This window comes from Vidua chalybeata, chromosome 6, assembly GCF_026979565.1.
Source record: "Vidua chalybeata isolate OUT-0048 chromosome 6, bVidCha1 merged haplotype, whole genome shotgun sequence".
NCBI lineage: Eukaryota > Metazoa > Chordata > Aves > Passeriformes > Viduidae > Vidua > Vidua chalybeata.
In genome coordinates, this window is record NC_071535.1 from 4808300 (window position 1) to 4820852 (window position 12553).

The window sequence follows — 12553 nt, forward strand, 5'->3', positions numbered from 1 at the left end:
TATTTTATTTTGGAAGCGACTTACACATAGTACAGCGCACAACAGCTCAGAAGGAGCTGAAATAGCTTTGCATAAATATTGCATGAAGCTTTGTGTGCAAACACATACGAGGCACAGAGCTACATGCAAAACCTGGCTACAAAGGGTGAAGGAAAATGTGGAAGCCTTTGCTTCCGTATCTGGAGAGCTTCTGGTGCCCTTGGAAAAGTCACTCTGCATTGCAATACAAGTTTCAGCATCAACACGCTCAGGGGTGCTGTGAGCCAAGATCCACACAAGAGGAAAAGCCATGGAGAGGATTTTTAGGTCAGCAGGGGTGGCCTAAATGCTGTGGGGCAGGGGTTGAACCTACTTCTGGGCCTTTTATGGGCCCAGATACATAAAAGGAATGAGAGACAGAGGTCCAACATGTGGCTTCTTTTTATTTCCAGTTTTTCCTAGCAACCTCAGGTGACCTGGGATGATGTGGAGAGACCCTTTGAAAAGTCACTCCCAATTCAAACTAAAAGATGACCATAGATGCCCTGCACTGCCACAGCTGTGGGCTGAAGCTGCAAAAAGAAACAGAGCTGGCTTTAGCTTCAACCATCCTCTGAACATGTGCCCTCACCTGCATCTGGGCCAGGATTTGGGAGGGCTGGTTTTAAGCTGCAAGAGGAAGTGGATGTCATTTTTTGAAAGCACTTTACAGTGGTTTAAGAAGACAGTGAAGTAAGGATTTTGCCAGTTGTGGGCTCTCAGGACAAGGACCCACCAGGTGAAGCAGGGGTATGGCACAGCACTATGTGTTGTGTGTTGCAAACAGCATGGGAGTGAGGAGCCAAATTCCATCTGAGACCTTCCAGTACCACAAACATTCATAATCTTCTGATGGATAGTGAGAAAGAGCATTCATTATGCTCATAATGTCCATGAGAGCTGCTGTACGGTGGGCTCACATTTTCCCAAACAAACCCCATATTGTGGAGGACTCCCTCGATGCTTGTTTCCTCCTCTTCCATTTTCTCCCCTTAGTACATGCCTGCAACTCAATTTTCACTCTATTTTGAAACTAACATTTTCTTTTTTTTTTTCCCTTCAGCATCTGCATTCCACTCTCCGCCTCTTTCCACCACATGCCCATTGAAAACCTAATTGCAGATCCTTTGCTGCAATTAGTCTGCGTGCTGCTGCAAAGTTCACTTCATTATGGCTTTTTTGGACTGGTTTACTCACACAGGCTTTGAAGCAACTGCTCACCACTGCTTTGATCCCACTGCCCATGCCATGGTCAGCACCCCAGTGCAAGGATTTCCATGTTCTCCTCTGCTTTCTACTTCTCCCTTTCCTTACACCCTCATCTCTTCATGCCTGGATTTTTTTTTTTTCCCCAGATGCATCGTTTTTGCTCCTGGTTTGGATGTGCTGATCTGTTTAAACAGTGTTTGACTTTAAACTGACAGAGGGCAGGTTTAGATCAGGAATTAGGAAGAACTTCTTCCCTGTGAGGGTGTGAGGTACAGGTTGCTGTGGATGCTCCATCCCTGGCAGTGTTCCAGGCCAGCTTGGACGGGGCTTGGAGCAGCCAGGTCTAGTGGAGGTGTCCCTGCCCATGGCACGGGGCGGTCGGAAGGAGGTGGTTTTTAATATCCCAATTCAAACCATTCTGCGATTCTACAATAATAATTCCTTCATCACTCTGGGATGGCCCGTGACTACGCCGTGCAGGGCTCCAGAGGTCACGAATGGAGTTTTTGGGAAGGTCAGCGGTTTGCACTCCCGCATCCTCCACCTTCCCGCACCCCGCGGCGAGCGGGCGACGGAGGTGAGAGGAGGAGGAGGAAGAAGATGAAGAAGGAGCGAGACGACCACGGGCGTGGAGCCGCGGCCGGGCGGGGAGGAAGGCGGGCAGGAAGGAGGGATGGAGGAGGGATGGAGGAGGGATGGAGGCGGGCGGTGGGCGGGCGCGGGGCGGTGGCAGCCGGGGAGGCAGCCGGGCGCCCCGCGGACCATTCGCGACCGGCGGCGGCAGCGGCGGCATCGGCGCGGGGCTCGGCGCGGTGCCCCCGCGGGCAGGGCTGGCAGCGGCGGCCGCCCCCTCCCCGGCGATGAAGGCGAGCCCCGTGGCGAGCGCCGCGGCGGCGGCGGGGCCGGGGCAGGCGGCGGGGGGACCCGCGGGGGCGCCGCGGGAGCCCGATGCGCGCTGGCGGGAGAAGGGCGAAGCGGAGGCGGAGCGGCAGCGCACCCGGGAGCGGCTGGAGGCCACGCTGGCCGGGCTGGGCGAGCTGGAGTACCTGCGGCAGCGGCAGGAGCTGCTGGTGAAGAGCCTCCTGCTGCGGCGGCCGGCGGGAGCGGGGTCCGGGGCGCTGGGCGGCCGCGGGGAGCCGCCGGGAGAGGGGCCGCCGCCGCGCAGCCTGGAGGAGAAGTTCCTGGAGGAGAACATCCTCCTCCTGCGGAGGCAGCTGGTGAGCGGGGGCGGGGGGCACCGCGGGATGCGAGTGGCGAACGCCGCGGGATGCGGGCGGAGAGAGCCGGGGATGCGGGCGGGGAGCGCCGGGGAGGGATGCGGGCGAGGAGTGCTGGGGATGCGCGCCCGCTCGGTGCTCCCGGGGTCGCTGTGACCCGCGGGTCCTGCCCGCGGAGAGGCGAGAAAGGAGCTGGGAACCCCCGCGGGCGGCACCCCCGGCCCGCTGTCACCCGGCACGGCGGCAGGTGAGGCGGCGGGCCGGTGACAGCTCGGAGGTGCGCGGGTCGTGCCGGCGTTGTGCCGGTGGCCGCACAGTTCCCCTCGGGTCCCGGAGCCAGGCCGGCGGTCCCACTTCCATTCATGGCAAGAGAGGCGCCGCCGTTGCCATGAATGGAAGTTGGGAGCCAGCTCCCGGGTCCAGCCCCGAGAGGAGGCAGCGGGCGCTCGGGCACCGGCAGGATCGGGCCCGTAAAGAAGGGATGCTTTTGTTGGAGGACGCGCTTTGGAGCTGGTGTGGGAAGAGATGGAGGGCGGCATGAAGCGGCAGATCATTTTTCAATGAAAATAGCGTACAGCTGTGCCTGGCGCTCTTTGTGCGCGGCTCAGCATTTGCTTTCACCCAGGGAGAAGTTGGATTGCGTGATTTATTTCCCTGATTTTTTCTTTTCCCCACCCCCCGTTTTTCCTCCTTCCTTTTTTTTTTTTTTTTTTTTTTTTTTTTTCTTATTACCCTTTTGATTTAGTTAGGTTAGGGTTATTTCCCTTTTAAAAAGATAAAAAGAAATTATTTTGTCTGCTGAAAAGGGGCTGGCTGGCAGCCGAGAGCCGTAGTGAAGGACCACGGAATCATTACTCAAAAAAAAAAAAAAAAAAAAAGTCGGAGATTTGTGGTAGCGCTTTAATTTGTGCACTTGACATTGCAGATTGGAACCAGATGCGGTGCTGACTGGGGGAGGGGGCGCTGGTGGCAGTAGGTGGCGCAGCGAAGTCATCCCTTGAACCCATCACCTCCTCCAGCCTGGCTGCCAGCCAGCCCTGGCTCCCGCAGGAATGGGGGAGAAGGCTTGGGATCACCCCTTTGCTTCTCCAAAGGATGGCCTTAAGCGCCAGCACATCTTCAGCCAGTGCTTGCCAGTGCTTTTAGCATTTGCTCTCCCGTTGCCCAAGGCCAGGCTGGACAGGGATCTGAGCAACCTGGTCCAGTGGAAGCTGTCCCTGCCCATGGCAAGGAGGTTGGAACGAGATGATCTCTAGGGTTCCTTCCAACCCAAACCCTTCTATGAATCTATGATTCTATGACTGGTCCACTCCATGGAAAAGATTATCCTGGATTTAATGGGCTCAGAACTAGTCCAGCTATGAGCATCAAAACTCATTGCAATGAATGTATCAGAGCACCCCGGGTGCCAGTCAAATTATGCACTTGAAGAAACAAAAGTAGATGAACCTTCCTCCTGCCTCCTCCCCTTTCCCCAAAGCCAGAGCAATTAAAGGGTATGAAGCTGAACAGATGATGGATAAGCAACATTATAATGCACAGGGGGAAACTGATTGTGTTGACCGTGGGTTAATGAGTGCCTTGCAAAATAATTTCTTATTGCTTATTTTATGCCATCAAATTACCTTCATAAATAGCCTTAAAATTCGTCTCGCAGCAATTTCATACAATTATAATGGGAGAAGAGGAAGAATTACTCTTCCTTCCTGCTGCACTGCAAAACTAATAAAAGGGCTGTGATCCCAGCCCTGGGAATCTTGCTCTTTGGATGGTGGACTCTAAGCTCATAATGTGCAGCAGAACAAGGCGGTTCCCACACCACAGGCACTTGTTGGCAGAGCTGTTTGGTGCCATTGTGTGAGCAGATGTGATCTCTGAGTAACACCAGTGTGGTGGGGAACGTGCCCTGCTAGGCTGGCACGGCCGTCCTTGCCCATTCCACGTGCACAGGTCTGGTTGGGCCGTGTCACACAATCCAGCTTTGTTCTTCCAGCTGTGGTCAGCACAGCCCATTGGTCTTCCTGAACTGTGAAACATGCTCCTCATGCAGAAATGGCTGGAACAGGCTGGGATGAAGTGCCTGAATAATTTTTCACTGGAGTATTTATCCAGAGCATCCATCTAAAATGTCAGGGCTTTGTTCAGTTTTTATTTAAAAGAATATCGACGAGGTGTTTCACAAGGCTCAGACAGAGAAGTCTGTTGGTCCTTGGGACTCCTTCACATCTGCCCCACTGAAGGAGCTGATGTTCTTTGTCCTCTTCTTTTGCAGAATTGCTTGAGGAGGAGGGATGCTGGGTTATTAAATCAGTTGCAAGAGCTGGATAAGCAAATAAGTGATCTCCGCCTGGACGTGGAAAAAACGACAGATGAACACCTGGAGACAGACAGTCGTCCAAGTTCAGGTAAGGGCAGTGCTCAGCAAAATGCAGCCTCCCTTGGGACCTGGAATTAAACTGGCTGTAGATTTTAGTGCTGGAGTTTTCAGTACTGCAGCAGTAAATGTCTACATCTCGTTCACACTCTGATAATTAATTCCTACTAACCGAGTTCACTGACCACTGGAAAGGCTGCTGTTTGCTTCTTTCAGAGGAGCATTTCAAGCTTAATTAGTTTTTTAGTGTTTGGGGCATTTGTTCTTTCAAGGCCACCCTCACATTAGTTCGAAAAATTCTAATTATCCTATATATTAGGGAGGAGACTGAAGGAAAAATGGTGAAAAGAAGCACCACCATCAGGAGGAAGATATCACAAAAGTGGTCATACAGCCAGAAAGGAGCATGGAATCAAACAATTCAATCCTCCAAATATTGAATTGCATCTCATTCTAACTGTGTTGAAGCCAGTAAGTGGTATTTAACTATGGGGAGCCTTTCCTAGAGGCCCCTAGACTTGTTCTGAACACACTAAAATGTGGAGAATCCTCCAAGTAGCAATTGTTAAAGCCATTGCTGATTTCTAGTCTGAATCTGACTTGTTCCAGCACTGATATTTTTGTATCCTTTTCTCCCCTAAAGAAAGGTCTTTTCTAATACCCAGTTTTTCCTTCTCTTGGAGGTGCTATACAGTATAATTCTTGGCTTTTATTTGATGAGCTAAACAGGTCAGGTTCTTGAAGTCATTCATTTTAAGGCATTTTTCCAAGCTCCTAAATAGCTTGGTGGCCTCTTTCCAATTTTTAGCTTTGTTTTAAGCATGCTGGATTCGAGCACTGGGCTCACTGTTCCAGTGTTTCTTACCAGGGCCATGTAGACTGCTGAAGTCATTTCCCTGCTGCTATTCATTAGCCTCTTTGTACATCCAACAATCTCATTAGCTTTTTCTTTTTTTTTTTTTTGCCATATCATTAAGCTTGATTGAGCTGCTTTTCCACGTTGACTAAGCCCTTTCCAGGATTATTGTTTTCCAGGATGCATCCCCATTCTGTAGGCATGCTCTGCATTCCTTATTCCTAAATGAACAATTTAAATTTTGGTTGTGCTGTGTCATTTTTCCTTGAGTAGGCCCAGTTTACCAGGAAATTTAATTTGATGTGTCTGCAAATTATTTGCCATTTTTCTTCTTTCCTGTCATCCACAAATATTATGTTTATCTCCAGAACTTTGAGGAAAGTAATGGATAGCATTGGGCCCAACACTTTTGTAGTTAAGTAATAGTTGGAGAGTCTGTCTTGGAAGTATAACACTCTATTAAATGAGTGAGCTGCCAAACACAGCCTGGATCCTTGTTGCTAAAATCTGAAAATCCCTGTAAAGGTGAGAACCCCAACCCTTCTAAAGTTAAAAAAAAATCCATATGCTAAGATAAGTTCTGCTGTTTTAAGTGCTTTACTTTTAAACAAAGTAAATGTATGGCAATAAGGATATTACTAAATTGTTGGCTGTTTTGGGGGTGACTGAATGAAATCCCATAACTACTTGTGTTAGAGTAAGCCAACTCAAACACCAGCTTGACTGCCTTTCTAGGGACACAAATAGTAACTTTGTGTAGACATAACTAATATAAATCCAAACTCTTATTTTTATAGGGTTTTATGAGCTGAGTGATGGAGCTTCTGGATCGCTTTCCAATTCATCTAACTCTGTCTTCAGTGAGTGTTTATCCAGTTGCCATTCTAGCACTTGCTTTTGCAGCCCTTTGGAGGCAACACTGAATATCTCAGATGGACGCCCTAAATCTGCAGGTATAGTAAAAGCAGGTCAAATACACCCTACTCCAGGAGGTGGCTTTGGCTTTGGAAATACTGCCTCAGGAGTACCTGGGTTGGATTAACCCTTCTTCCTTTCATGTGCCATATTATGCTCTGAAAAGATCCCAGTGCCTCTCATGTACATGGGTCATGAGGCAGGGCTGTTTGCCCTCCACTGCTTTAGCTTTGCACATGAATATGTCACTCTAAACACGTAAAAATGGCATGTGAAGATCTGACAGCTGCACTACCCAGCAGAGGGCAGTGGTACCTGTACACAGAAACACGTCAATCAGCTGATTTCTCTTGCTTTAGAAAAGCATTTTGAGTGAACAGCAATAATTAACAATAGCTCTTAGCCATGCCAGCATTGAGGTCACAGAGTAAGGAGCAGGGTACAGGTTTTAGGGGGTCAGGGCACATATGTTTAACAGTCATTTTGTCAATTCTGATGGTTCTCGACCCCCGGGTGAGCATGGTGAGGTGTGATCTGTATTTATATAGTATAGACAGACACCATGAACAGGCCAGGTACATTTTGTCTCTTTGGCAGAGAGCTGTGAACTTTCCTTGGACACCAGTCTAAAGATGCAAGCCTTGATTTGTGGGACGGTTCAATAGGAAGGCCTCCTCTGTTCTCCAGAAGAGACTCTTCAATAGGGCTGTTGTGGTCCAGTGTTACTGACTACAGACATTTTCTGAAGCTTTACCTCATTCTGGGCTGAGGAGGATGATTCCAACCACAGTATTTCCACTTTGCATTCTGCTCTTTAAGGTTAACTTACAGTGATTTGTTGTGAATCGAGGACAGAATAACTCATGCTCTTCTGTTCCTGAACTGGGAAAATGCAGCCTGGAATACATTCATTCTGAGATGCTGACAAGTCCTCTAAGTTTTCCTGTGAGCAGCTCGAGGTAATTTAATGCTCCCTGTTGTAAGGTATATGTGATCTTCATGGGCCATACATTAAAAAAAGAAAAAAAAAAAAAAAACAACCCACACAAGGAATTCCAGCTGATTGCATTGCTGTTTTTTCTGTATCCATCACAAAAACCTAAAGCTCTCATTATTCATAGAGTCTCACTTTTGCGGATGAAATTTCACAAACTGACAAATTTCAAAAATATATTTTTGTTAACATTCCTTGAAGCCAACATAGAGTTTAGGAAATGTAGGAAAACTGAGAGGTTATCTGGAGGAAGTTTATGGTCTTAACTTCCCTGTTCTTCCTCTCCTGCTCACACAGGAACATCATCTCTATCAGCAAATTTCATCAATGCCCATGAGACCTCTTTGAAATAAGCCTTAGATAAGTGATGAGCACTGAGCATTCCAATTGGAATAGCCTGGCTGAAGTTTCCAGCCCAAGGGCAGAAAACAGGACTGGCAGAGGATCATTTAGATTGTACCCCTACCCAAGAAGACAAGAGCAACTTAAGCTTAAAAAATAATAATAATCTTAGGTGCTTGAGTGGAAGACCTGCTCTTAAGGTTGCTTACCTCTCTAGTAAGCTCCTTAGCCATTAAATCTGACTCATGCACCGTGAAATGCACTGGATTTCTCTGGCAGAACTCTCTTTGCAGAGCCAAGGCTAGGATGTCAGCTGGATTGACCTGCACTCCTTGTACTTGTGTGAAAACATGAGCCTGTTTCCCATTCTTTAACCCCTTATCATTCAAAAGGAGCATCTGTTATTACTATTAGCATTGCTATAAATATTATTATAATAATAGTAGTAACAGTAATAAAAACAACAATAAAATTAAGCCTGGATTTTTTTTGCCTGACCCAAGACATGTTTGAAAGAATCCAGAAGTGAAATTTGTCAATAAGCTACAAGGATTAATTGTTCTCTTGTCTGTATTTTTTATGTTTCTCTTTGGATTTAAAATTCATATGTGCTGAGGCCTGCAGAGAGTTTCACAGGTGACTGTGTAACAAATAAGAGACCCTTGCAGACTTCTGGGTGGCTTGAAAGGAAGATAGGAAGATCTTAACAACCTGGGCACAGGTTTGAAACCAATGTACACGTTCTCATTAGGGCTGTGATTTTTATTGTTTTAACCATGTGGTCCTAGTGGGGTAAATCCCACATAGATGCAGTGACAGGGAGACCCACAGAAGGATAGTGCTGCTTTTTGTATGGCTTGAACAGGACCCCTGGCTGCAAAATTGCTGCCGCTGTAGTTAAAGCTTTGCATCGTGTGCCTAGATGGACCGGCGTCCTTGGCAGCACATTAAAAACGTAGCACAGCTGTCCCTGGCAGGCTCTCTAAACTCTCCTAAAATGCCTTTCAGATCTCATAGGCTGGATGGACTATAATAAGGAAGGCCAGCATGAGGACCAGACCGCAGGCTCTGTCTGTCGCTCTTTATCCACACCGCACTCAAATTCCCTCGATGTCGTTGCAGATGTACATCCCAAGTACCAGTGCGATCTGGTGTCTAAAAATGGGAACGACATCTACCGCTACCCCAGCCCGCTCCACGCCGTGGCTGTGCAGAGCCCCATGTTCCTTCTCCCCGTGACTGAGAACCCCCAGCGAGAAGAGGAGAGGCTGGCTTGCGATATGAGCGACGTTTGCACCCCATCCGAAACGGACTCGGGACAATCCGCCAACGCCTTCCCCCCGCAGAGCTCCTGGCCGGCTCCGTGCCCTTCCACCAGCAAGAGGATAGACAGCTACATCTTAAGCCTGGTTCAGAAAAAGACTCATGCAGTAAGGACTAACAAACCCCGGACGAGTCTCAACGCCGATGCCACCAAAGGGATCTTGAGGCATGGGAGCATGTGCGTCCGGCAACCGGCAGCAATGGTGGCCCATGGCAATGTGGTGAACCTGAAGAGCTCCAAGCCGGTGTGTTTGCCTGCCGGTGGGGCCCCTGCTCCGGACCACACGGCTCCCTCCCCGTTAAAGCAGAGGCCAAGGGAGCCGGCTGGGGAGCAGCTGGAGAGTAGGAAGGCCCCTTTGCCAGCAGCTTTCCCACCCAGCACAACAACGGAGCTCCAGAGCAAGCACCTGCCACGGGGCGTCAAACCGGCACCGCCGGAGCTGGGCCGCAACACCGCGGCCACGGCTGGGGATGCCCCCAAGGAGAATGGCCAGCTCTTTGCTGCATCTCCCAAAGAGACCCCAGGGAAGGCGGTGGTGTTGCAGCCAGAGAACAGGGTCAGCCAGCCTCCCAAAAAGATCCTGTTGAAGAGCAGCTTGCAGGCAGCTCGCTCCTCGTCGCCGGCTGTCGAGGAGAGGCCTGCGCTGGATTTCAAAAGCGAGGGCTCTTCCTCGCAGAGCCTGGATGATGGGCTGCTGGTGAACGCCCAGTACATCCCGGCCCAGCAGCAAAGCATGAAGCTTCACAAAGGCACCCGGAACGTCAAGATTTTGAAAAGCTCTGCACTGAAACACAGGTCCCACCTTGCCAACGGGGTGGAAAACAGCTCGCAGACCTTGAGGGAGAAAGCCAAACTGGTCGGCAAGAAGTGCCGCTTTCCCGAGGAATTGGATACAAATAAGAAACTGAAAAAGCCCTCGTCGCGGGGGAAGAGAGGCAGCGGCCTGCCGCTGGAGCCGAGCCTCCCGGGCCGGCAGGCCGGCCTGCACAGATCCGCCCTCCGCTCCCATGGGCACGGCCGGGACGTTGTGGTGGCCAAGCCCAAACACAAGCGTGCCGACTACCGCCGCTGGAAGTCCTCGGCGGAGATCTCCTACGAGGAGGCCCTGCGGAGGGCGAGGAGGAACCGGCGGGAGGGCGTGGGGGTCTACTCACAGGTGCCCCTGCCCTATGTCAGCCCCTACGCCTACGTGGCCAGCGACTCTGAGTACTCAGCCGAGTGCGAGTCCTTGTTCCACTCCACCGTGGTGGACACGAGCGAGGACGAGCAGAGCAACTACACCACGAACTGCTTTGGAGACAGCGAGTCAAGCCTGAGCGAGGTGGAGTTTGTAGGGGAGAGCACGACCACCAGCGACTCTGATGAGAGCGGGGGCCTGATTTGGTCCCAGTTTGTCCAGACGCTCCCCATCCAAACAGTCACGGCGCCGGAGCTGCATGAAAATGCGGCCAAGGCCTTTGTCAAAATCAAAGCCTCCCATAACCTCAAGAAGAAGATCCTTCGCTTTCGGTCAGGCTCCCTGAAACTCATGACGACCGTCTAGTGAGGTGACTTGGTGGAATGTATCTGCTTCTGCTTTTGGAAGCAAGGTGCTTTTTTTTGTACATATTTCCACAGATTTTTTTTTTTTTTTAAATAATACAAATATTTAAAACTTAAGGTAAATTATGTCACTTGTCTTCAGAACTTGGGTGGATACTAGTGCCTTTTATGTGGAAATAAAAGACCGTTACACTTGTTTAAAAAAACCCAACAACACAACACTGCCATTTCAGTGGTGAACAGCCTCCAGCGCGTGGTGTCAGAAGGCTTTGAGAAAAGGCTAAAATGTTTCTGGGAATGGATCTTCCTTGCCTAGTTTTTCCACTTCTGGGTCTTATACAGGATATTGACACCTTAAGGTCATAAGTTTCTAGGGAATAAAGGGGAGGGAGTGAGGGTGGTTCTTCATGGTTTTGCTTGTCCCTTTCTGCTGCTGCTGTTGCCACATCTTGAACTTTTTCCTTCTGGTACTCTGGTCTGGTTTTTTTTTCTTTTCTTGTTGATTCTCTTCTTGAAACTCACTCCTGTCCTCCCCCAGCCTTCCCCCACCAGGAAAGGGCTCCTGTTCAATCTGTTAAATCGCCTTCCCTGGAGTGCACCTCTGCTCCGATCTCCTGTGAGTCCCACTGCAGACGGCGGTGGTGTCCAGAGTAAACTGCAGCTGGAGCAGCTGACCAAGGCTTAGTAACTTCATTATATTGTGTAAAACTGCTTTTGAAAAAGAAAAAAAAAATCCATATGCATGTCATGTGCATGAGTATCAGTAGTTTTAATATTCCTGTTGATGTCCAATTTACTGTACATCATCAATGGCTGTTTTTATATATATATATCATTGTGTAAATTAATATAACACATCATATGCTGTAATAAACAGTCTGTTTTAATACTTTTTAAAGTTTGTTACGTTGGTGCAGACCCAGTCAGTGCTTTTATATTGGTGTTGTCACCACTTAGATGTCTCCTGATGTGACCTGATAACGTTCCTTGTATTTAGCCAAGCAGGAAAAGGGGCAATTCTAAAATGCTGCTGTGGATGTGACTTGTGCTTTGAGGGAATTGGCTTGTCACAGCTTCTCTTATTCTTCTTGTAGCTTGCATTTTTCCAAGGGCAAGGTGGGATTTAGGAGCTCAGAGGCATCTTGAGGCATCAGGTTGTTGCTGATGGGCAGCTCATGTTTCAGAGCAGATGGAAGTAGAACATTAATCCTGCTCTCTGTCTGGGTGCTTGCAGACTTTGGTTAGTACAACACGGGGGCAGATGGTTGGTTTCTGTTACCAAATTGATCTGTGGGACACAACAGGTGTCCCCATGGAATGTCCAGTAAGTGAATCCCCAAGAGCTGTGTGCTCTGGGAGCTGGGCTGGGTGGAGGAGAGCATAGGCTGCCTGTCCATGGTGTCCTCCGTAGCTTTGGCTCTTGGCTCTGTTACAGCCCTAGCAAGGTCATGGAAGGTGACAATTGGGTCACCCACTGGTCTCTGTCTCAGGTTGTTGCCATGGGACTTGAGGGGAGTCTGGCAGCAAAGGAGAAAGGAGCCCTCCATAGGCAGCACTGCTTCCATTCACAACAAAAGCTTTGGAGCTGCCAGCCTTTGGTGGGAAGGTTGGAGGTTTTGGGCAGGTTGTGCTGGTTGCTGCAAGTTCATCTTCTGCTTTGGCATCCACAAAGTAATGGACAAACAACTGGAGTGGGTGCTGTGGCTGGTGTGGATTTCAGGGATATGTGTGCAGCCTGTCCATTCCATAGCAAGGTCTGAGC

General features: G+C 49.4%; 1 protein-coding gene across 1 annotated transcript; it reads left to right on the forward strand.

The window, feature by feature from the left end:
* Nucleotides 1-2087: 2087 nt before the first annotated feature.
* DACT1 (dishevelled binding antagonist of beta catenin 1) lies at nt 2088-11683 on the forward strand. Its single transcript, XM_053946649.1, has 4 exons — nt 2088-2444; nt 4717-4849; nt 6472-6627; nt 8934-11683. The coding sequence occupies exons 1-4, from the start codon at nt 2088-2090 to the stop codon at nt 10790-10792; spliced, it is 2505 nt and encodes an 834-aa protein (XP_053802624.1). The 3' UTR covers nt 10793-11683.
* The last annotated feature ends 870 nt before the right edge of the window (nt 11684-12553 follow it).